The sequence below is a fragment of the Rhinolophus ferrumequinum genome, chromosome 13 (assembly GCF_004115265.2).
Source record: "Rhinolophus ferrumequinum isolate MPI-CBG mRhiFer1 chromosome 13, mRhiFer1_v1.p, whole genome shotgun sequence".
Classification (NCBI taxonomy): domain Eukaryota; kingdom Metazoa; phylum Chordata; class Mammalia; order Chiroptera; family Rhinolophidae; genus Rhinolophus; species Rhinolophus ferrumequinum.
The window spans coordinates 52,837,477-52,864,212 of NC_046296.1; the positions used below are offsets into that span (position 1 = coordinate 52,837,477).

The window sequence follows — 26,736 nt, forward strand, 5'->3', positions numbered from 1 at the left end:
GTCTTATTTTCAGGGAAACACGGTAATACTGTATGTTAATAACATGGTATGTTAAAAAGAGATGCAAAAAGGGGCGACTAGATGGCTCAGTTGGTTAGAGTGCGAGCTCTGAACAACAGGGTTGCCGGTTCGATTCCCACATGGGATGATGGGCTGTGCCCCTACAACTAAAGATTGAAAACGGCGACTGGAATTGGAGCTGAGCTGCACTCTCCACAACTATATTGAAGGACAACGACTTGGAGCTGATGGGCCCTGGAGAAACACACTGTTCCCCAATACTCCCCAATAAAATTTATTTAAAAAAAATGAGATGCAAAAAAATGTAGAGCCAGGTGAAGGTGGAGGTGTGCCAGTTACAGTTTTAAAAGGGGGTATTACAAATACTTGCACGTGAATGTTTATAGCAGCATTATTCATGATAGTCAAAAAGTAGAAACCCAAATGTCCATCAATCGGTGAATACATACACAAAATGTGGTATACATACCCAATGGATGAAATGAAGTACTGTAAAAACAAAACTTTTTCTCTAGGATTCCAACAACAACAACAACAAAAAGAAATGAAGTACTGATACATGCTACGACACAGATGAACCTCAAATATACTATGCTAAGTGAAAGAAGCCAGTCAAAAAAGACCACATATTACATGATTCCATTATATGAAATGTTCAGAAAAGAAAATCTATACAGTAAAAAGTAGTTGAGTGGTTCCCTGGGGCTGGGGTGGGATAGGATTAACTGTAAAAGGCACGAGGAATCTTACTGAGGTGATGAAATCATTCTAAAACTGGATTGTGGTGGTGGTTGCTCAACTCAGCAAATGTATTAAAAAACACTGCATTGTACCCTTAAAACAGGTGAATTTATGGTATGTGAATTATACCTCAAAAAAGTTGTTAAAAAAATTGAGGGTGTTAACACAGGCATCGCTGAGAACACAATATATGAGTAAAAGTTTGAAGGGGGAAGGGTCCTAAGCATGTGACTATTTAGGGGCACTATGCCAGACAATAGGAAAGCCTATATACAAAGAACCTAGGGTGGGAGCACACCTGGTGTGTCTGCAGCCCGGCAAAGGTGCAAGTGCGGCTGGAGCTGGAAGTTTTTAGACAGGAGGTAGGAGATGAAGTGAGAGAAGTACTGATGGATGCAGGATGGTGGTGACGGAAGTTGCACAGAGCATTAGATGCCACTGGAAGGACTTTGGCTTTTACCATGAGAGAAAAAGAGAGGTATGTATGAGAGTTCTAGGCCGAGGAGTGACGTGATCTGACTTGCATTTTAAAAGGATCATACAATATGAAGAAACTACAAAAAGAAAGTATTGAATGTTCCATATAAGCTAGCTACCTCCAGAGTGACCTCTCTTAGCTGACTGGGAGACTGAAGAAGTTCTACAATGAAAAGAAGGAGAAACTTGTGTCTCAAAACGTGGCCTGTGAGCCACTTGCATCAGAACCGCAAAGGAGGCTTGTTATACGTGCTGGTGCTCAGACTCTGCCCCGACTTCCGAATATCTGGGGCTGGGATGTGAGACGCCAAGTTTTACGAACTTCCCAGGTGACACCTTTGAGAAACACAGGAACCAGGTAAACATTAGGGCCCCTTTAAACTCTCACGAGAAAGGATATAGGCAGCCTGAACCACGTTTAGCAAAGGAAATGGCTAAGGTTTATTATAAATGGACATCTGAACTGATTATTTTATTTTATTATAAAGTGGCTTTCCCCCCCTTCTCAAAATCCTTACCCAGTTGTTTTTTTTTCCAGCATAAATTTCCATGTTTTCTCCATACTGTGGCTCTTCCAGTAATGTCTGGTATTCAAACATGAGACGGGAGCTCTCACGGAGACGGCTGCACTGAAACTGGTGATACTGTTGGACAAGTTCCTTCACCACAAGTAGGAGACATTCAGGATTCGAAGGATTCCAGGAGGCAAGGTTCTGTAGAAGCCACAAACAAAAGACCAGTTAAAAATGAATTTTCGTGCCAGCCGGGTGGTTCAGGCGGTTGGAGCTCCGTGCTCCTAATGCTGAAGGCTGCCGGTTCGATTCCCACATGGGCCAGTGGGCTCTCAACCACAAGGTTGCCAGTTTGACTCCCACAAGGGATGGTGGGCTGTGCCCCCTACAACTAACAACAGTGACTGGACCTGGAGCTGAGCTGCGCCCTCCACAACTAAGAATGAAAAGACAACAACTTGACTTGGAAAAAGTCCCAGAAGTACACATTGTTCCCCAATAAAGTCCTGTTCTTTATTTAAAGATTTAAATAAAATCTTTTTTTTTTTTTTTAAAGAATCTTTGGGGGAAAAAAAGAATTTTCATACAAACCCAGCATCACATTACCAAATCAATACAGGGGAAAAGAGAGATGAAAATTGAAAAGGCACAGACTATTCTTAATTAGTGATAAACTCAGAACTGCAGTGAGAAGAATCTTTGAGCTTGGGGATTTCTCCTTCCTTCTAAAAATCCTTGCAGAAAATCAAGAGGAGTTCTATCGTGAGTAGGAAGAAACAGTGAAGTGTAAAGTGGGGTAGTAATAAAACAAGAAACCTAAATATCCTAGAAGACCATAATTTTAGCTCTGGAAGACTTAATTTATTTCTTATTCTTTATAATTTTAAGTTTTTTCAATCAGCACCTAAATTCAGCATTATATGCTAATTTCATCAACTCAGATCCACCGACCATCTGCATCTGTAATACCAGATATAAATAAACGCTCTGTAAACACTAGAGCCCCACAGAAACACAAGCGTAATGGTGATGGTTCAGCCTGAAAAAGATAGGAATGGAGTAGGGAGGAGGGAAAATACAATTAGGAGACGCAAGGTTCAGAAAAAAAGATGAAGACAAGGGCTGTGGAAGTGGAAGCTTATGACCAGGAAAGCTGAGAATGAGGGAAAATCTATTAAGTACATAGTAGTTGTTAAGCTCACATTCATTCCTCATTCAACAAATATGGGTATTTACCAAATACCTATTGTGTATGAACCACTCTTCTTAGCAGTGCTGAGAACAAGCCAACCCCTTGCTCTCAAGGAGCTTACATTTTAGTGGGCCAAAATAAACAATAAACGAAGAATTAAATATGTATCAGATGGTGATAACTGCTACTCAGAAAAATAGAATATGCATCCCAGGAGCTGAGGAAGGAAGTGCTCCAAGGAGAAAGAAGTGATCAGCTGTGTCAAATGGTGTTTGATAAGTAAGATGAGGCCTGAGAATTGACCGCTGGATCTAGCGACACACAGGTCCATCGTGACCTCAACAAGTGTTATTTTGGTGAAATAAAAACTTGATTGTTGAGAGTCTAAAAGAGAAAGAAATAGCAGATAGCTATACAGACAATTTCACATGGTAACTAGAGGGGAATTTGGGTCAAGGGAAAGTTTTGCTGGAATATTTGTAACCTAATGCAATGTCAGTGTAGAAAGGGTGTAAACGTGATAATGAGGCGGGGGGCAGAACAGCAGGAGAGAACATAATGAACAGGTACCTGGGAACAGGATCTCATAGAGGGTTGGTCTGAGAAATGAGCAGAGTCCATCCAAAGGAACAGGAGAAAAAGCTAACTAAACAAGTGGGAGTGCAGGCAGGTTGTTCCATGTGGTGACAGAAGCATGTGGCAGTTCTCTCCTGAGAGGTTATATTTTTCTCCTTGAAGTAGGAAGGAAGGTCATCAATTGAGAGTGAGGAAGGAGGAGTGGATATTGGAAGTTTGAGAAGACAGTGTGAAACAGTCATTTAGAAGAATAAATGGACTGAGGAAATGAAGGAGGAATTCCACATAGCACTGAAAGCTCCACTGAGGTTAGAGGCATGATTTTTTTGTGAGACCAATTAGCATAAATTCCACTGCCTGGGTGCAATGTGGAGTGGGAGGAATTTGGATTTAACAAAGGTTGGGATTTTGCCAGACAAGTATAAATAGATAGAAAGAGGAGCGAGAGATCTTAGAGGATTTGCAAAACAATGATTGTCAATTATGACTACGCAGTTTAAGCCAGAAAAAAGCCAGGCGAGTGCATTAGGGAAGTAAGAATTAGTTGAAAGGTGGTAGGACCAATGGTCCTGGTGGGCTGGAAGAATTGTGGGAGTTGAGATATAAAAAGAATGACAGGAGGTGTGGTCAGAGAATGGGATGTTTTCAACTGAGATGATGGAAGTGATCTGCAAATGGTATTGACAAGGTCTGGCTGAGAGTTTGCCTGGCTGAGGTAGAGAGGAGGACGAGACCACTGACGGTAAGGAAGTTAGGGACTGAGAGGCCAGGGTGTTGGAAGGCTCATTTACACAAACACTAAATCACCTGGAATCATGACGAGAGCAATAATGCAGAGAGTAACAAGGAGCCATGTGCTAAAATCTTCAATGAAGGTCTACAGAGAACAACAAGGAGGGTGTAGTGTGTCCCATAGTCTGATGGCTTGAGATTCAAAGCTGACGATGGGGGTTTAGGAAAAAGGGAATGATAATTTCCTTGATAGCAGCATGGAAGATCATATATTATGATATTTTATGCAAGAGAAAACTGAGGCAAAAAGTAGTTCAATACCTTGTCCAAAGTCATGGGGCTATTAAAAAAATAAAGCTGGGTTTCTGAGAAGCAATTGGCTCCAAGTCGCCCTTGAACACACCAGAGGTTCTTACACATTTTGGTCTCAGGAACATTTTACACTCTTAAAAAGTACTGAGGAACCCAAAGAGCTTCTGTATATATTAATTATATGAATTACATGGACTATATTAAAAATGAAATCCGAGTAAATTTTAAATATTTATTAATTCATTTTAAAATAACAAACCTACAATGTTAATCTAAAAACTTTTTAATAAAAGAACTATTTTTTTCTGAAAAACATAGTAAGAAACATGGCCTTGTTTTACATTCTTGCAAATCTCTATAAGTCTGGTTTTTAAAAAGAGCTAGATTCTCCTATCTGCTTATACATTCCATGTTGCAATATGTTGTTTTGGCTGAAGTATATGAAGAAAATCCAGCCTTACTCAAATATGTACTTTGAAAAGAGAGAAGTGTTTTAATAGACTTTTCAAGTAATTCTGGATATTCTTCTTTGATACTACACAAAAACTTAACAAGCGGTAGTTTCTTAAAGGTTAGCTGCAATATAGAATCTGAAACCATATTAATAAATATTTCATACTTTTACATTAAATTCCACTTGTCTATCTTGCATTTTAAATGGCTCTTTGACCCATGTATGATTTTGTACCATCATGCACTGGTCATTTAGAAAATCCTGCTTCACTGAATTATGCAGATCTTCCAAATGTTGACAAGTTTCATTTATATAATATCAAAAAGTCACATTCATTAACATCATCAATCTCATCAGAAAAGTCTTCTCTCAAAGAAAGCAAATAAAAGTTAAAGAAATGCGGGGGGGTCAGATGGCTCAGTTGATTGGAGCATGAGCTCTTAACAACAGGGTCGCTGGTTCAATTCCCACATGGGCCAGTGAGCTGTGCCCTCCACAACTAGAATGAACACAACTAGATTGAACACAACAAGCTGTCGCTGAGCTGCCGGAGGGGTGGCCAGATGGCTCAGTTAGAGCGCGAGCTCTCAACAACAAGGTTGCCTGTTCAATTCCCGCCTGGACTTAGAGCTGAGCTGCACCCTCTACAACTAGACTGAAGGACAATGGCTTGACTTGGAGCTGATGGGCCCTAGGAAAACACGCTATTCTCCAATAAAAATTTTTTTTAAAAAAAGTTAAAAAGAAAAGTTAAAGAAATGCATCCTTTACAGCAGAGGTGTCCAAACTTTTTTCAATGTTTTTCACCAAGGGCCATATGCAGTAAAATACACAAACAGCCGGGCCACTCACTCGAGGTGAAGTCCGTATTGCCTCACCTGGTTTATTTAAGTAAACTAAATATATTTTTGGAATTTGCTGTGGCCCAATTAAAAATGGATTGCGGGCCGCAGTTGGCCTGTGGGCCACAGTTTGGACACCCCTGCTTTAAAGGGATAGTAATTACTTTGCTCTACTGTGTGGTTTTAAAGGGACTAAATGACAATAGAAGAATCACTAAATGGTATTTATAGGAAAGACAGGTCTTAAGGGATGCTCAAATAAAGACTTGAAGAACAGAGGAAAAAGTAGAAGCTTTAGTATCGTACAGTGATTGAAAGTGACCCTTGCTATGAAGTGACCTGATAAGAAGAGTACAAGTCCTGTCCTCACTGGCAAACCTTTGGACCTCAAGTGCCTGAAAATTCCTTTTGAGCTACTCAATAACAACATAATATAGAACTTGAAATGATCATTATGTAGCTTGCTGTGTATTTCCTTCAGAGATCAACCAAACATTAACAGGAAAAATACGCAATATTCCATGTCTTGGTCTAGTACTCCTTTTAAGTCCTTGTTCTAGTACAAAAATAAAAAGCTTCAGTTGCTTCATTAAAAAAAAAAAAAAAAAGCTTTTTTAATTTTTAATTCTATCATTTCTCTTGAGCTGTTTGCAAGTTACAAGCTTGTATCTACACACACACACACACACACACACACACACACACCAAAAACAATTATGGAAGCATAGAAGCTGGCAAACATCTCTTACCAATTTGAATTCACTTCAATTGATTCAACCTAATTGTTAAATGCATAGTAAAGACAAGCCAATCAGTCCCTTTCCATTAAAATACAATCTCCCAATACATGGAAATGCACTTGACCTCTTTGGCCATTTAAATGCACACTTCCCCGGGAAATGACTTAGCTGAAAAACATCCCCATCAAGGGAGGTCCAGATATGCTCAATAAGATAAAAATTCCTCTACTATTGCTACATGACCCCTTTTACTTATTAGGTAATTTGTGGTTTGAACCACTTTGCCTAGAAGCGGAGAACGTAGAAGATATACAAGATTTTGGTCACTTCCTAAGACTAGTACATATTTTAAAAACAGGTCTAGCAATGCAGGACTTTGGACCTTTCCCGTCTTTTAGGTAGGAGAAGGAGGAAAATGCCCAAAGCTGCTTCAGGAAAAGGGGGCAGGGGCATAAATTAACAGGCCTCTTTATGAAAAAGACAAAAATAGGCATTTCTCTTTTCACAAAGTTCATACTATACTTAATTAAATAAGAAATCTGAAATGAGGATGGCTATGAAAAGTAGGCATCGACACATAATATATCAACAAAGAAAAGAGAATAAAAGAGTTCAAAAATGAGTAATGAAAAGTGCATTCAGAAAAAGTGATAAAACAAAAGAAAATAGACAAAAGCAAAAGAATTAACTATCATTACGAAATCTTATTCATTCTCACTAAACTCCAATGAAGCAGTTCAGCAAAGGTATTATACCAGCTCTTTTTAAAGACTGGTTAACTAGAACAGTTGAGTAACCGCTGATATTCCTGTGGAAAGGAACTGACAGTGTAGAATGTAAATCTGCCAACCCTCCCTCCATTCAGTTCAATAAAATATCATTTTCTAACCGAAGAAGTGGCACCTGCCTCATTTGCAGTCACGACCTATCTCACGTCTAGTGATAATTCCAGATTCCCCATTTTGGATCCCCTGTCCAGGCTGCCCCTGACCTGAGGGATTTTCCTGCTCGTGTGGCCCTCAACCTTCCCCCATTTTTTCTGTCATAAATACAAATCGATGGCCCCACAGACTTGAAAAAACCCAACCAATCCTCAGTTCCTTATCTGAGCTTTCTTATGTCAGAAACATAGTGAGGGATGTTTTCAGATGTCTAGCTTACCTCCAATTCACGTTTCACTTATTCAAAACATGACTTCTCAGCCATGCTGGAACCAATTCATGCACGAGGACACCAACAAATGAATCAAGTTGGGAAACACGTACTAGGTTCATATCTTTGGGGAGATGAAGAAGGAAAATAAGCAACTTAGCAAATGAGCCCTGGGATCATCACTGCCTAATAATGGAGAGGGGAAACCTTCAAAGGGAAAACAAAGTTTCTTCTAAAAAAATAAAGCTTATAATAAAAATTTTCAAGTACAGGATAAAGCACAGGAAATAATTAGAAATATTACTAAAAATTATCTAAAACGTCTTGCTACAAAATTGTGAACAACTGTTTAGCAATGTGCAAGACACAACACTGTACTGCATTATTTGAAAGTTGCTAAGAGAGTAAATCTTAAAAGCTCTCATCACAAGAAAAAGGAAATCTGTAAACATGAGTGGTGACGGAGGTTAACTAAACTTATTGTAGTAATCATTTCATAATACACATATCAAATCAAAACGTTGTACACCCCCAACTAATATAATGTCACATGTCAATTATATCTCAATAGAATTTTTTAAAACAATATATGAAAAATATGTAATCTTACTAAAGAATTGTCATTTTCCTTGTTTCTTCTTTTTCAAAGGCTAATGTTTCCTTGAAAAAGTAATATATACATATGGTAAAAGAAATATTTTCCAATAGCATCAAAGAGTATAAAGAACAAAACTAAGTCTCCCTCCAAACCTCGACTATCAGATTCCCCTCACTCCCCCAAAAGACTACTCACTCCCCTAGTTCAACTAGCCCCCTTGCATCAGGGCTTGGTTTGAACTCATGAGCCTGACTTTTACTCCAGGATAGGACCTCACTGCTTTCATGGGACTCACTGATTTGTTCTGCCCCTCACTCAGCATTCCCCATCAGAGAAGAAAATTGGGCAATAATTATGAAATAAAGTTTATATCTTAAATTAGCCAAGTTCTTTTGTTAAGCATATAGCTAATGCTGGTGAGGATGCAGTTTAATGAACACTTTTACACATAGAGTGCAAACTGCTACAAGCATTTATTTCTATTTTTTTCAAGAATCTTAAAAATGTTCATTCTCGATACCCCTACAAATCCCATTTCTGGGAATCTATCAGAGAAAACAACAAAAATGGGGGGGGTGAAGGAAGCTCATAGACAAAAAATATGTTATACATAGAGTCATTTCTATCATCCAACTACAAATAACCTAAATACCTGATAAGAAATAGTTGAAAAACGATTACAGTTATTCAAAGTTATTCAAACATGCAGCCAACATGTTTACAAATACTGTGTAACAGCATAAAAATACTTTTGTTAAAATATTACATGAAGACAGATATAAAACTATAGCTACATAATGATCATAACTTTGATTATCCCCATCCCCTCCCGACCCTCCGCAGCAAAATCCATCTATGCAAAGAAAAACCACTACAAGAAATGTTCACAACTGATGCCTATAGTTGGGAGCTATTTAGAAGAGGGTTTGTTTCCCCCTTCTTCCTCGCTGCCTATATTTTCCAAATTTTCTGAGTATATGTTTAGATATATGCATGTGTACGTGTGTATGTGCACATATATAACACATGCACATACTTTCACACTGGAAAACATACATTTTAAAAAGAGAATAGCATACTTCAAATATTTCATTTCAAATCATTTTTCAATTTCAAAGTTTAAGAAATTCCACTTGCCATTTATGTATTTTATGAAGTCAGACTTCAACTGTGTCGTCTGATCAACAAAAAGCCAATTCCATAGCCTTTTGGAGAACAAATCTTGCATTACTTAACTCTAAATAAATATGCTTCATGTAACCTTGAACTTACTGTTTCTTAAATTCCAACCCTCACAGAACATTTCAGAAAGCTAACACAATATGCTATAATGTAATGGTCACAGTTGTAGGAATTTATTATGCTTTTCTCAACCAAAACTCTTGTGCTACATTCCTCTGAATGGAAGTCTTAGGAAATGACAATGATATTTTACATTGCTAACAGAACTGTAATTGGACAGCATGAATTTTTAAAATGTCACTACATCTGGAAAATACAAAAGATAACAAAAATTAATTTGCCATTTGACCCATTTGTAAGAGGACCAAGTATTAAAAGACATGAATGTCTACACTCTACAGTAGGACAGAGTTGTGTAACTCCTCTAATATATCATCTAAAATAACTTAAATGAAATTATCTTAAACATTGTTCTATATGTCCTAAAAATATAGCAACTTCTTAACTTCTTAAAATAGAGTTAACATAACATAACATGAATATGGGGGTGGGTGAGAGGAAAGTTGGATTAGGAGAAACTAACTTTGGGGCTACACAGAGCAAGTCTAGTCTCACTTCCATCTAACTACGCATCCTTCATATATTTACAGCCATGTGGCCAGCAAAAGACAACAGAGCACTCCCAGTCTTAGCCCTTAGATAGTTAACTGGCAGTTAATGTTTTGGGATTTTATTTTTGAGAAGATTCAACTATTAAGAACAAAATAGGATACATGGAAGAAGAGAACATTAGAGTTGGATTCTGCTCCATTACAATTTGTAGGGTACTCACAGAAATAAATTTTGGGAAGGCAAAAAATTAAATAGGGTCATTCTGTAATCCTCAGTGGCTTTATTTTCAAATATTCTAATAATTCTCTTCATCCTTCTAAGCAGAGCCTCTAAGATTTGAGTTGGTTGCCATGATGTTTGATGCTGTTGTTAATTACAGTCTATGAAAACTCAGTGAATTCTGAGAAGATGGAAGCTAAATCAGAGTGATGCACATCTCTACAGCCAAATGAATAGCTAAGGAGACAACCAACACTACGCCATTTCTGTGATCAATATGAGCTAGTAGAGGTATTCCTGTGAGTACAGTTAAGTCTTCACACCTACTTAGGAACAAGAAAATTGAATGTACTCTGATGAAATGTGGTGATTTGTGGCCTGTGTTCGGTGGCTACTGCTGGAGCCACGAGTAATCCGAGTAGAAGGCACTCCAGACCTCACAAACCCTGCTTCGACTACAACTCCTCTGCCATTCTGTTTTTGTTTTCGTTTGGTTTGGTTTAGTTCTGATTTTGGTTTCGCTGAAGTTTTACCTAAGCTGTCATTTGAAAAAGAAATTTTTTTTGAACAATGGATCCTGTCTAATAGTGAATACTTCAGTGACATCGTATGTTCCTTCTGCCGTTCCTATTTGTGACCCTCTTCAACTTGATATCAGAAGCCCGGCTAAGAGAAATACAGAATCTTAAAATGGCCTGGTGGACCTTCAAGAAGATGTGCTGGAATGTTCTCTAGTTTTTAAGATGTTAGCCCCAGCTCACCAATTAGACTACAAATACACAGCTTGTCCCCTTACACAGCTTGTGTAAGGGGATTTGTCTCCTTAAATCATACATATTTTGCCAGTAAACAAAGCGGAATTGACATCTCCTTAAAAAAATCAAGTCTGTTTGGGGACAGTCATGGAAGCTACTGGCTGTGGTTCTGCCCCAGCTTTCTCTAGAGCTCTCCAAGGTTCTGACCTGCCTCTCAACTAACAACCAACTTCCCTGGATTTTTTTTTTTTTTTTAACTTTTTGTGACCTAGGATCTTTCTAAAGGGTCTTTTTTATTGCCTTGCAGGATAAAATACAGCAGTTCTTTCCTGGTTTACAATCAATCAAATCTTCTGGCTCCTAATGGTAACGTGATCCTGATTCTGTATCAATATAGAACATGACCATTACATACCCTTGAGAAGGACAAAGGTAATGTCTTGGGCAAAATATACAAATACCTTTTTAGTAGCTAAAAAATAACTTTCCCATATGATTTTGTGATAGAACTGACAGACTCATGACAGAGAAAAGGCAAGATAGGGAATCTTAAATCTGAACTTTTTGAAATGCCATTCAGTAGGCAGCTTCCCCCACAGTTGCTAGGTAAGCACAATTTCCAATTAAAAGAGAAGTTCTGGGGAATCTTCAAATATCTACCAAGAGACTGCCTACTGGTGCGTCTCACCAGAATTCCGCTAGCATCTCGATTTTGTGCTAGCATGCCAGAATCACTGGAATTGGTATATTTTACTTATTTACTTTCTTCCACAGGAAAGCATTCGATCTAAAATACACAAAAGCACCACAAAATTATACCCGTGGCTCCATTTTAAAAATTGTAACATCTCTTCTTGCCCATCAGAAGTTGCTGTAAGACTACCTTTCAGTTCTTTTTAAAAGGTGGCCAGGTCCATGTCATGTGGAATTGTCACTTCAAATAGGTCTCGAGGATTACACAGCACATGTCCAAGTTCTGTTTCTTTCTTTGGAATTAGGGGTAAATAGATGGGAGGAAACAAGGGTGGGAGGGAGCAGGGGAAGGAAGGCATCTCAAACCACGTCTCTTGGTTCAGCCTTCCTTGTTTATTAAGAGGAGGAAAAGTACACAGCAGATACCTTTCTACCCTGGAAATCTCTTCAAGTGGAACAAATTTAAGAAGAAAGGAAAGAGTACCTTCCATAGAACCTTTACTTGTCTTTCTTCTCTTAACACTTCTCCAAGGGTATCCATTTGGAGAACAGAAATGGTGTCTTTCCACACATGTATAAAAGAACTAAGACTGGGAACACTAAAATCACTGAATATAAGAATGAATATAGAAAAAAACAGAGCAGATTTAGTTATTTTTCAATAATATTATTCAACTCTTTGGAGAGTGCTAGATTGACTAGTAACTAAATCTACTCTATTTCTTCTATACAGTATTGTCTTTACCTGTACAACTATAAGGTGCTATCTTTTAAATAAAAATCAAATCTATTTGAGGCTAAAATGCTCAAGTTTTATACCTATTATTTCTCAGAAAATAATATTAGTATTAAGTTCAGTTTTGGATAAAATGCCATTATAGACTAAAATTTCATTAATAAACTCTAAGCATTAGAAAATCATTTTATGTATTCAACAAAGTGTTTTTTTAAAAGTTGAAACTTAAATTCCTGTAAGCTGAGAACATGAGCTAATCAAGACCCCAACAATTGCCCCCCACCTCAAAAATAATCCTCTTGTGGCCCCAGCTTAGCTGTGACTCAGAAATGACTTGCTATTTACCTGAATCACAGATGACACACACCTACCTTCTCAATCAATGCTACTCAGACTCGGAGAATAGAAGGCAACATTGCAATGGCAGAAAAGAAATTAGCAAATATGATTTCTAACTTAATTTAAATTGTTTTTCCTGGGGATGTATTTAAATTGTCCAGGTTGCTCGAATATCATCCAGGGATGTGATTTTGAAGGAGACAGCTTGTTACTGGTTTTCCTGGCTGTACTACAAGAAACAACAGTGTGAGCTTATTTTAAGTTAATGTGCGCTTCTGTGTTTCTTTACAAGAAATTAACTGCAATCATTTAGTTAAAGCAAACACTTTTATCAGGTTTCACTTTTCATTAGAAAATGTCTTCTGTCTTTTAAACTTAGAAGGTTATGAATTCGAATTTCTACCCATAGATTTTAAGCTGGGAGCAAATTATTTAAATCACTGGTTGCTGACCCCTGCCCTAGATGATTTCCCTAGGCTAGACTTGGCCCCTGGGCTACAATGATTTATACTGTACAACTGCTTCTCACGTTGGCTGAGCCCCCTGGACTGAATTCCAGACCTGCAGCATTTGCCAGACTTTCTTTTTAGTCAAAATTCCAGTCTTGGGCCTTCCTGGCCAGTGGTCTTAAAGCCACTAGTGCCCTATTAACACAATCCGTATGTAAATGATTAGGGGAAACATCTACTGAAAAGGAGGCTACCCCAAGCTCTTCCTTTTATACTAGCCACATGCAGCTATAAGAGCAAGAAAGAAAAAGCAATGTAAAGTAGACCACCAACTAAAGGAAAGGATATCCACAAAATACAACACACAAGGTAGTGAGAGCTTTCAGTGTCTTTATCCTTCCCCCTAAAAACTCTACCTCCCAGCCCCATGTCCTTGTTCTATAATGAATGTCCTTGGCTCTAAGCCCGTATTTAGTAGACATCTATTGTTTGATGCCCATTGCACTCCTTCTGGTAGCACAAACCCAAATTTCCTCTAGAAACCACCCCTCCCGTTCTTAGGCATGGGTTCTGAGTAAGAACCTCCACTTCAAGCTCCTTAGGCCCTGGTTCCCTAACCCCATCAATATTTCCCACGCACCTAGCATCAACGACTGATTCAGCTATGGACACATGTCAAATCAAACCAATGAGATAAATGAAGACATCAGCTGGGACTTCTGAGAAAGAAAAGTGTTCTTTCTTCCCAAGGAAAGAGAATATAAAGTCTGAACTGGAATAACAAATTTGTATTCACGGGGAAGGGATGTGAGCTGCTGGGTGGCTATGGAGACTAAGAACAAAGTCAACACAGTGGAAGGCAGAGCAGAGGATAAAAGTAACAGAAATAAACTGGGTCCTTAAAAGACATTATTTCAGCCACTGGACCAAGCCTTATCTGAAGCCCTTTTAAGTTCTGTAAGGCAATGAATTCCCTACTACCCAACAATGATTACAATCATTTCTCTTAAGGAAAAAACAGGAAGGAAGGGAGGGAGAGAGGAAGGGAGTGAAGATGGAGGAAGGAAGACCATACCCTTGTATTAAAACTCATTCAACAAACTTAAGTTAAAATGGATCTGAAATTGGTATCTTAGATGTTCCCCGTCCCAGAGCTTTTTAAACACCAATAAGGTATCTGATTCAGCGGGTAATAAAGGGAGACTTCTGAAAAAGCCAATAGTTCTGTTGAAGAATGTAAAGGAGAAAAGTGAACAACCCTTCCAGACCAGAAAAGGATACTTTGATTACTGACATGCGTCTGGAGGCTACTCTATGCAGCAGCCCAGCCTTCATTAGCACTGAGCTTAGAAAGGAGGTCTGTAAACAGGAGATATTTTTACCTTTCCTCCACCTCACTGAATAACCAGCACATACAAATTGTACTCGGCAGCTCATGAATGCTGGCTCCAGGCCAAACTTGAAATGTACACCTTTGACCAGCAAACCTTTATATCTTTTGCACACATTCTCTCTCCAAAGAGACTGAAAATTGGGCCCCCAACAAAGCAGCCCGAGCCTTCCAACCATTTGTCAACTTAGCAATACATCGTGATTACTCAGTTTCACCAATTTCCACTTCCTTCAACTCGCCATCCCTGTCCAGCCCCCCAACCTTTCCTCACCAGCTCTTTCAAAACTGTGATGCTCCTCACAGTTAACTAAAGAAAAGTAACTGTTTCAAATTACCACCCAAACAGCCTTCTCAGGGTAAATAATCATGATACCCACCCCTCCAACGAAATGCCCCAAGACTCTTAACAAAGCGCTCATATCCTGAGCCAATTCCTACTGCCTCCAATTCACTGTCATCAAACAGAATGGGGTTCTTTCTGTCAATAAACACCACTTTAAAAAAAAAAAATCCCTTAATAGAAGGCCGTCTTCATTAACCAAGGAAGGCTGATAGCATCCAGTAAGTCCATGAAAACATTTCTGCCTTCCGCTATAGTTCCCAAATGGGCTTATCATCAGCATTAACTGAGAAAGCATCTTAAAAAGACAGATTCTCAGGTCCTAGCCTCTGAGGCACTGATTCAGTAGGCCTAGAAGTGGTACCTACTCCTTGGCCCAGAGAATCTGTTCTGTGATTTTTGGAGTCATGTTCAGGCATTCTAATAGCAAGGTGGAAACCCAGAAAATCTGACCATCTTCCTGATTTTCTCATTAGGATCAAAGGCCCAAACGATGTCACATAAACTCATTATGTCTTCACGTAAGATCCACTGTCTAAATGATGACTAAAGGCTCCATCCACTAGAGCTTTCCAGTAGAGTTGCCCCACATATTTCCCTGGAAGTAACAGAATGTGTCTTCAGACCTCTGATCTACTTCTAACAATAACTGACACCTGGAATTCAGAACTACGCATACCCAGAAAAAAAAGACATCTTCAGAGATGGACAGCCAGCATCATTCTTGCTAATTCCTATTTTTCCTACAGTAGTGGATTCTACTAAACTTGACCCCTCATCTGCCTACATCTATCGTATCTTCCAGGCTCCTCCTGGGATCCCATCATCCTTAATTTAATGTCACCTATGCCCCAGAAAAATAAGCACCAAACAGCTTACTAAACGGTGTGATCATTCTTAAATTGGATGTATTTATTTGAGTTTAATTTTAAATCACCATTTTTTCTCTCAAATGTTTTTGTGATAGTTCCATTAGTATTAAGGAATTATAGAGGGGTTGCAAATTGGCAGCCTCGGCCTGAAGTCATACTTCCTTTGATCCACAAAAACAAATTTTATTAGAAAATCTTTAGACAAAGCATACACACTTCAGTAGATCACAATCCCCACCTATTACAACTATTTTATACCTGTCTTTTTCACTCATTTGTATTATTTGGCTGGCCCTTTTAGGCAGATGAGTTTGTAACACCCTGAATTAAGACTTTGGGGCATTTCTTATAGATATTTTTTAGTTCCTTCCGTGTTTCCTTCATTTATGGTAGACACATAAGGTGTTTATTGTTGTCATGTAAGCAAAATGCAGCAGAACAAACGGCTAGAGTTCCTCAGGCATTGAAAATTGAAGATAAAAAGAAAGTTCTCCCATTCAATGTACCCACCAATGTTCATAAAGAATGACTAATTGTCTGGGTGATATAGTTACTTTATATTACCATCCCTCTATTAACTATAAACTATCTGAAAATAGGGACAGTGCCTTATTCATCTTTGTGCAAGGGCTACGTTAGACATCACGGACTATTCAAAGTGGGCACTCAAATTACTGGTCAAATGAATGATCACCACCATTCCATTCATTATAAATTAAGTTAAACATATTAAAGGATCCAAATTTCTCCCGGGGTCAGTACAAATACTGGCTACTGGGAGCCAAACTAATCTGTGGTTACAAGCAGAAGTAGACAAAAGAAAACTGGACAGCAATTCTAAAAATGCAATATTGCAATGTAACTAATTATAGCCATCCATCATTAAAAGTTTGAACAGTCTGAAAAAGATTATCTTAAAAGCATTTAAAGACATAATTTCTTTCCAAAGTCTAGAACATTTAAAATAAGAATTTTGAACAAAATCAATTATAAAATAAAAACAAAATCAATTATCATGGCTCAATAGAGAAGGTCTTAGGGGTACAAAATAGCACATTAAATCAGTTCCCAGATCAAAAAAAAAAAAAAAAGAACCACAACAACAAAAAAAAAACCGCATGAGATGTAGATCTTCCTGTTTTTCATAAACCTTATTAATTGTGCTTCCAGAAAACTACCAAGCATCTGCCTCTATGCAGCTAATTCTTTTAATCTTGGAGATTTCACAAGGAAATAGAGAGTATACTGTGCCAGGATCACTATCTTCTCCAGCCAAAATCATTATGCCATGGAGCCAATTTCCTCTTGGTAAATTTTGATCAAATTCCTTCAATTTGCAGCTTGCTTAGTACTACTAATGGCTGTACATGTCACAAGTCGGTATAGATGGGTATATGTTTAACAATATACATTATAGTAACAAATTTAACAGTAACATGTACACATATGCACACAGGTAAACATGTATCTATGGATGCAACCGCACATACACATATATATCCACGCATATTGGTCTCTGTAAGTCTCTTTATTTGACTCTCTTTGAATACCTACCAGTCAGTCATACAGCCCATTCAGGCTTTCTTAATCCAGTGGTAATTCTTTCATAATTAACATTACTTTGGAAGTCTGCATGAATCAACTCTACTACACAACTACAATATAATGACAATCAAGGTTAATAACAATAATTCTGTAAAGTTGTACACCTGAAATTTATGTTGTCGACCAATGTTACCCCAATAAATTTAATTTAAAAAAGCATAATTTTAATGTTATAAACAGTCCCTCAAAAGTTTCTGAAACATCACAGAAAGATCAAACTATGTTCTACTTTCAGTATAAAGGGTATATTATCAAAAATCAATTATTTTAGAAGAACTGGTGATCTGTATATAGCTTATACAGTAAATTTTTCTGAGTGAATATTTGATTAACCAATATACCTTATTTCCCAGATATTCTTGATAAAGTAGCATTTCTGTAATTTTTATATATGATGCCTCTATCTTTAATATGTACACACTACAACATATATTATTATTAACACGGATTGTGGATTAAGCACACCATATTTTACAACTGTGATATATAATTCTTCAATCCTTTGAGTGCCAAATTGTTGACTCTCTAGTTGTTGCGATTCTTTAAAATAGTCCATATTAAACATAATTCACCTTTCCGGATGAATCAAGGTCATTATTATAAGAACATATTATACTGCTATTATTAAAAACAGTGGTATCAGTAGGGGTTTTTCAGTGAATAGTGCTATCTTTCCTTAAAATGAATGACTCCAGAATACTGTACCTTTATAAACCTCCTGTTGCTTTTGACAATTCTTTTCTACTTACTATATACACATTTATCTCATTTTGCTATAACCAGTGTCACCATAAATTCTAATCTTCAGCCATGCATTACACACAATTATCTAAATAAAAACTAAAGATACCTCTGTATCTCATACACAGAATAAAGCATATCCCTGTGACAGCTATCACAAAATTTAGAACCCCGTTTTTGGAGGGCACGGGTGGAGATGATTGTTGGTTTATGACTATGTACCAGGTGGCTGAAGGTGCACGGCACCTGGGAAATGCATTCATCCACCAATTGACGGGAACTGCAGAGGAGCACAGAAACATATTAACCTACGTCATGGGGTACCGTCAGCAAAACCCAGTCTATGGTAAATTTCATAGCACAAATGGCTCAGCTTCTTCAACCATTAACTGTAAATTGAAGGGGGGGAGGGGGCAGGAACGTGGAGAAAATTTGTAAGTTAAAAGAGACTTAAGATAAGGTATAACAATTACAATGCATAATTTGAATACTGACTGGTTATTTGACGATGCTAGGGAATTGCTATTAATATTTTTACACAAAATAATGGTATTTTATTCATGCTTTTAAAAAGATTTATCATTTTAGGAACATATCAAAATATTTACAGATGAAATGACATAATGTATAGGATTTGCTTCAAAATAACATGCCGGGGATAAGTGGATGGGAGTACATATGAAACAAAATTGGTTATGAGTTGACAATTATCAAAGTTAGTTGATAGCCCTGTGAGGATTCATTATACAATACTTTCTACTTTTGTATATGTTTGAAATTCTCCATAGATCAAAGTATTATAAAACGAGTCAATTCTATAGTTAGAAAGAATTTTGTCTGGCTTTGATTTCTAAAAATTGTTTGATTTCTAAAAATTACATCCAAGAATTATGCTTTAATTTCTAAAATGGCTAGTTACAAATTTACAGTCATGAAATGATGCTAAAAGTTAAGGAAGCTATATCAAATCTGGCTAAAAGAGTTTCTCAGTTTCAAAACCTTGATTAATCCTTCATCGTAAATGTTATGAACATCTTATATTGCATTATTTTCTTAAAAAACAAAAATTTTCATAAGGCATGTTGTAAAACAGCACAGAAGTTTACAGCACAAGTTTAACAGTTATAAATTAAAAGGTCCAAAAAAGTACTAACACAAAGTAAGAAATGGTTCCTAGATTTTCTTCAGGAAGTTAAAGTCATTAGATTACTGGATAGTATTTCAATTGTTTGTTTTTAGTCTCAGAAGTTTGAAAATTACTATTACAGATTTTCTAATTCTGTAACATGTTATAAAAGTTGCCAAGTTTCTTCACGATAAACTAGAAAAGCTACATTTATAACATAAATCTATAGCTAATTCCAAAATTATTTCTACTCAATTCTGTTCATATATCAATACAAATATACAAACTCAAATGTTTGAAATAATTACTTCATCTTTTCCTGACTCTAAAATGCTCTTAATGAGTGGATTTAGTGAATTTGGGTTTTGGAATAGTAGTACCTAGGTAAAGGTTGAAAGTAAAACAAATGGTTAACTTATACTTTAAGATAATAAATTAGTTTTTTAACTAAATCAATTTTCATTGGGACAAATATTGCATTTTTTAAATAACTCCTACAGGTGCTGACTGAGCTAAATGTTCATGTAAACCTTGCAAACATCTCCATATTTAAAAAATAAATAATCCTTTTAAAATGTACCTTTAAACATACAAATTATATATAATTGTTATATTTATCAATATTCTTACCTATTAACTTTTTTTTTTTTTTTCAAATCTCCTAAAGGACTCCTTTCATTTAAAAATGTGACTGATGATCTCTGGGATTATTTTATTTTGTTTTATTTTTCCTTTTTTATAGTTGACGTCATTTTTTTTTTTACTTAAATTTATTGGGGTGACAACGGTTAGTAAAATTACACAGATTTCAAGTGTGCATTTCTATAAGACATCATCTATATACCACATTGTGTGCTCACCAGCCTCTCTGGAGCTATTTTAGATACTATAAGTAATTAGTTTCCCCTTCTTTTAAAAAAATCTATCATAATCCAGACTTTTTACTTTTCAATTTGGCGTCTTCATAAATGTTCCTGAAACATATTCAAGAAACTGAATTAAATGTGTCGAATGTTTTACTTATAATAATATTGTGCTTCTATGGTATTTTCATGTTCCAACAATTTAAAAACATTTTTTAAATGTATACAAGGTCTACTGAGTCATTGTCAATTCAAGGCTACAAACCATTCTGTGGTTAAATGATTACATCAGACCAGTGTAAAGGTTGAGCTGGCACTTTACTTTGCAGGTTTAAATATCTTGGCTCTCCAAAGCTTGTGTGGGGGCTGCAGTTTGGCATAAAATTCTCAGCCGGATGCAGATAATTTCTCTGAAAAATGTTTTTAAATGGCTAAGTTTTTTTGCTTTTTAAAAACGTTGGAGAAACCATACATTAGAATCAGGTTCAAAATTTCCTTTTGAAAGTGCCCATCTCTGTAGATAACCCAAGTTAGCTAAATAATCTCAAACCTAAAGACTTTCATAAGTACAAAACCTCATTTCCATATGGGTTTAAATGCAAACTTAAAAATTTGAATAAGCTGCTTCAAATTGTAAAGGGAAACTAGAGGACTTCTTTGAAAATACAAACATTGGTAAGCCCTCAGCAGTTATGATTATAGGTTGCCCTTGGTCATTTTGGCATCCATACCGCCAGTTTTATTTCCATTTGTCCATTCAAATGTTACTTTTTTTATTCCTCACAACAGTCTTGTGAGATAAGTACTAATATTAGCAGTTTTATCCATAAATAAATAGAGATATTAGGTACCTTGGCCAGCATAATCCACCTAGTAATAAACAGACATGAGACTAGAATTCAGATCTGTTTCTTCTATACTCATTTTCAGTACCTATAGTTCTCAGCCCTAGTTATACACAAGAATTGGCTTTCTAAAACCACTGATGCCCAGACTAAATAACTAAATTAGAATCTTTGGGAGTTAAGACCCAGGCTCAGTATATTTCCAGTTGTCCCCATGAAAGAATCAAAGCATTACACAAAGCAATACAAGAACAGTAGAAAGAAGAATGGCAGACATAGTCAATATGAAGTTATCCGCTTGCAAAGCCAAGTTTTAATGCCATTTTCTTTTTTCACCCTATAGGCACCCATTCCCCACTCCCAAATCAGTAAACACCAAGAGAAAGTCACTTACTTTTAATATTTATCTAGATGATGTGTATTGGGGACATAAATCCTAATATCCATCAAAATGTATAAGATAATTCTAGTTAAAAACACCCTCGATGATTTACAATTTTATACCCTCTCTACTGCTATCTCCCTTTATTCTATTTTGTTGCTCTTCATTTCTTTCTGCATCTTTGACCTTCCAACGGCGATTACTGTCCTTCTCCCTGAAGAATTACTAAAGGTTTAATTTTAAATGGTCCATCACATTAAAGATATCATTAAACTGTCTTCTATCTTCCATTGTGGCTATAAGAAGTTAGTCTAACGGTTGCTGTTTTGTTTTCTCTGGCTCTTTTTAGATTTTTCTCATTGTCTTTGGTTGCTTGTAATTTTGCCATGATATGTCTAGAAGTGGATTTTCTTTATACATACCTGCTTGGGGTTAACTGGACTTCCTGAATCTGAGGAATTACACTGATTAATTTTTGTATGCTCGGTATATTCAGTTATTTTTTAAAAATTTTTACTGTAAAATATAACAAATATATAGATAAGTTCACAAAACAAAAATGTATAGCTCAATTAACAATCACAAAACCAACACTTGAGAAAAGGGATGGAGCACATGTACAAAGCTACACTAACCAGCACATTCTATCTCCCAGAGCAACAATGTTCATGGATGTGATGACCCAAGTAAGGCTAACAAGTCTCAGTTCTAAGACTTTTGTTCATGATGTCGGCCTTTCTCTTCTTATGGTGTTTTTCTGATGTTGGTCTGGGAGATGCTATGAAAGGCGTGAGAACAATGGGAGGCAAAGCAAAGCCCTCATGACATCGTCTGAACCCTAACCTAGTCGGGCCCCTAAGCACTACCCCTGGTCTTTTCTGTTATGTGAACCAATAAATTCTCTTTCTACTTAAGCCAGTTTGGTGACATTTCCTGTCAGTTGAATGCTACTAGGTTCTCACTGCTACAATTCATCACGTGATTTCCCTTCCTGAAGAATTTCTCCTTCATCTGAATTTTACTATTACCCTTCCTTTCTACCTTATATCACAGTTACATTCTGCCTCATGTCATAACTTTCTGAGGCCAGATTTTCTCCCAACACTGAACCCTGAGCATGGAGCCCAGTGCCTGACATGAGAGGTATTCAATAAACATGTATTCATTGGAGACACTATGACTGTATTAATCAACCATCCATCTCTGTATCCCTAACATCTACTACAAAGGCTTAAATATAGTACAGACTTAATACATGTTTGTAGAAGAAATTAGCAAATCAGCCAGTGGGAATAATATTACAAAAGAACAGAGACATATACAGATGAGATCTTAAAATAATCCTGTCCAGAGGTTAGAATGATCCATGTGGATTAGAATTGGAGACATCATTTTAAGCTCATGTTTTGCTTAATACAGGCACAAATGGTTAATATATACAAATGTTTATATATGTGTGTGTGTATTTCCATGCTGTGTTAGCTGAGAGGACCTAAAAGCAATGGCACCACCGTAGCAGCAAACAGACTTCATTTCTAATATATTTCCCCAGTAAAATAAAAAGAACCAGGGCTTCTTGGAGAAATGGCTAATTCTAGGACGTGAGCAGGAAATATACAAGATGAGCCTAGAGGATCTTATAGTGCCATAAAGCAAGAAAGTGCCCCAAAAAAACAAAGGGAAAAAAACCCCTTCCAATCACAGGGTTATAGCAAAGGAACCAAATGAACAGCTTCCAATGGCCAAAACTAGAACAATATGAGCAACAAAATAAATAATGTAATATTGGACTGTAACCCAAAGTATAAAATATCTGTAAGTCCATACTTATATTTAGCTATATATTAAATTGAATAAGTAAATTAGGGGAGAACAGACAAGTCTCCCATGCAGAGCAATTCAACATCATTCATGTACTGTGCCTTCCAAGAGGTGAAGCATAACTCCCCCTCCGTAAGTGTGGGCTGCACAGTGACTCCCTTTCAAAGAGGACAATATGGAAAAGGCAGAGAAAGCAGTAACTTTACAGTAGAGAACACTCCCTCAAGCCAAGTGATCAAGGTTAGTATCAACAGAGATAAGTCATATTGATAGCATGTACCCTTGACACGATGTGATGAAAATGGCACTTTACCTCTGATGTCTTCCTACCAAAAGCCCATGACTGCAATCCAACATGAGAAAAAAAATTAGACAAATCCCAATTGAGGGACATTTATAAAATACTTTACTAGCACTCTTCAAAACTCTCAAAGTCATCATAAACAAGGAAAGTCTAACAAACTATCACAAGCTACAGGAGCCTAAACAGACATGAGGACTAAATGTAATGTGGTATCTTGGATGGGATCCTAGACAGAAAAAGGACATTAGGGAAAAACTAAAGAAATCTCATGAAGTGTGTGTGGACTTCAGTTAATAATAATGTATCGATATTGGTTTCTTAATGGTTACACTGTATCCCAGTGATGTCAGATGTTAATAGCAGGGGAACTGAATGTGGGGTACACAGGAACTCTGTACCATCTTTGCACTAATTCTGTCAATCTAAAGTGAAAAGTCTAAAATTAAAAGTTTATTAAAAAATAAATAGCCCTTTGCTCATAAGGCCCGGTACACCAAAGGCACACAATGTAAGTTAGTTGTCAGACCAGCCTTTAAACAAGTGAAGAATGCGAAATAATCAATTTAGAGATTCTGAGGGAATATAATCAACAATCAACTGCACATTTTTCTTTTTAAATGTGTAATAAAAATTTTACTCCTCTGAAAGACTAAAGTACACACATGAAGTTTATAACTATTTCCAGAAGTGTACTTAACAGCAGGTGGCTAAAAAGTAAAGGCATCAAAACTTTCTGGAATCCTCAATATCATTAGGAAAAAAAAAATCTTCAGATCATAAATATCTCACAAAAGCTTCAATGTCTTTGTAAACCATATTTTTTTTGAAGGAGGAAAAAACAAACAAACCACAAAGCCTAAGGCTGCAGCAGTTTCTTAAAATCACAGCCTAAACTAGTAACGAACAATCTTTAGTTTTGTATTCTAAACCCCTTATAATTTTGCCTCAATCTACCCCTGTTTTATATTTTATACTATTTTCTATTTTATACTATTTACCAATGCAAACTCTCCTCCAAGAAACCTGGTTTGCTCAGTGTTTCCAATATGCCATCCTTGCTTTGTGATGCTTGTCTGTAGCTTTGTCTCCCCGCCTACAGTGCCATTCCTCTTTCATCTTACAAATCCTATCCCTGCTTGAAGACCCAGCTAAAACCCTTCCTCCTGCATAAAGCCTCAGCTCACCACCAGCTCAATAATCACTACTTCATCAGAATGCCTATACCGTTAGTTACCATGCTCATTCATTTAAAAAAAAAAAAAAAAAAACCGAAACTTTTGCCAGAGTCTTGAGAGACCTCAAACATGCAGCCAGTTCCCCTCAAGACATCTAATGAATTCTGGGGCAGCGCAAGAGTCAGGGGCTAAAGTTAAGAAGCTACCTCTGAAAAAGAGGAGAGTTATCAGCGGTCTTACAAGACAAAATTTAGAATTTGGGATCCATCAGGGCAAAGAAGCAGGCTGTTTGAGTGTTTTAATATTTGACAAATGACATGGCATTCTATTTTAAAGTATTTTGTAGGTCAAGGCACTTAAAAGTGTTTAGCAACACTGACGACTCCAGGCTCTCAGATAAAAACCCCAAAGTCTCAGCCATGAAGCAGAGGCAGACAGACCCTTACCAAAGCCATCAACCAGCCCCAGCTCAGCGCCGTCCCTGTCTGAACGGAGGTGACTCGTCAACGTCTACCTACCCGTGAGAAGGGACAAGGAACCCTCTTTCTAGAAGGAAAGAGCATCATCTGGACCCTTTATAGTTTTTTAACTGGAATGTCTGACATTCACTCAAAACTAGTAAAAACACCAAACACAGAAACACATGACTGATAACCAAAGGAAAAAAGCAGGAAAAACAAATGGACCCAAGGATATTCCAGATATTCGAACTGGCTCATAAGGACTTGAAAATAAGTATGATTAGCATGTGCAAGAAAATGGTGAGATTAGAAGATAAATTCACCAAAGCATTTTTACAAATTCAATTGAGTAAATCAAAACTGGCAACATCTGCTAAATGTTATATTTGGGTTTCAAAAAATAACTTTTTGGGTTTCAAAAAATAACTTGGTTTGCCTTTTTTGCATTTGTCTTAGGAGAGTGAACGTTTTAAAGGTACCTTGTTTGTACTTTCAAGATGTTGTTTTTTGACAACTGTGCTTTTAAAGCCTTGTTTATAATACACGCCTTCAAAATTATATGTGTGTATTGCATATGTGTATACATTAATACTGCTTTACTTAATCCACCATTGATTATAATAGCAACACCTTTGGGAAAAAAATGAAATCACAAATCATCATTTTTAAACCAGGACCCTTTCACTGTCTCCCCTTACAAAGTACAATTTTACAAAGAATAACACCACCAACATTCTTTCTCCTTCATAAAATGTTTCTATGGCTGAGGAGTGAAAATAGATAATGGTAGAAGTACAAATTGAGCCTTTAATCCATGAGCACATAAACCAATTTTGCATTGAAATTTCTGGTAATTTTCTCATCTTCACTTGAATCACACATTGCTGCATCCTTTGAATCCAAGCTGCATTCAACTCAAAAGAACCAGAGATGCCATCTCCAAATAATGTTTCCTCTCATTTCTACCTTAGGAAAATGTCTTGGGACTTAAAACCTAGGTTTTCGAAAGAAAGGTAGAACATATTATTAATTTTGCTAGAGTAATGTTACTGAACATTTTTATCAAAATTAAACATTTTCATTAATTATTAATAATTAACTTTTATTAATTCTGTGTTTCTGCCAAAAAGATGATTGCTATTTTATGGTCCACTAAAGTGTTTTGTTCTTTTGCTTTGAAAGTAAAGGGGAAAATCATACGTTCTCAAAATGAAGGACAACTGACTTATGCTTCCGGGTAGGCTGGCGTAACTTTGTACGGACCAACACTCTCAATGAGAACAGCTAGAAAGCCAGACAGAACATAGGCATCTCCATGAAGGCATTCATTTGCTAGCTGCTGAAGCAATGAGAACTGGAGAGGCTGAGAATTCACAGAGGAGAGAGCATCCAGGACAGGAGCTGCCTTCTGCTTTCACCCCTGGGACTCTGCAAATCCTGGGCACTGGAGGGAGGCTGAGAATCCAGGCTTTGC

General features: G+C 36.9%; 1 protein-coding gene across 1 annotated transcript in view; it reads right to left on the bottom strand.

Moving 5' to 3' along the window:
- Window positions 1-26,736, bottom strand: part of BABAM2 (BRISC and BRCA1 A complex member 2) — a 364,621-nt gene that overhangs the window by 248,532 nt on the left and 89,353 nt on the right. The window contains exon 5 of the mRNA XM_033125481.1: window positions 1,758-1,952. Coding sequence (XP_032981372.1) covers window positions 1,758-1,952 — 195 coding nt within the window. The remainder of the gene's footprint in view (window positions 1-1,757; window positions 1,953-26,736) is intronic.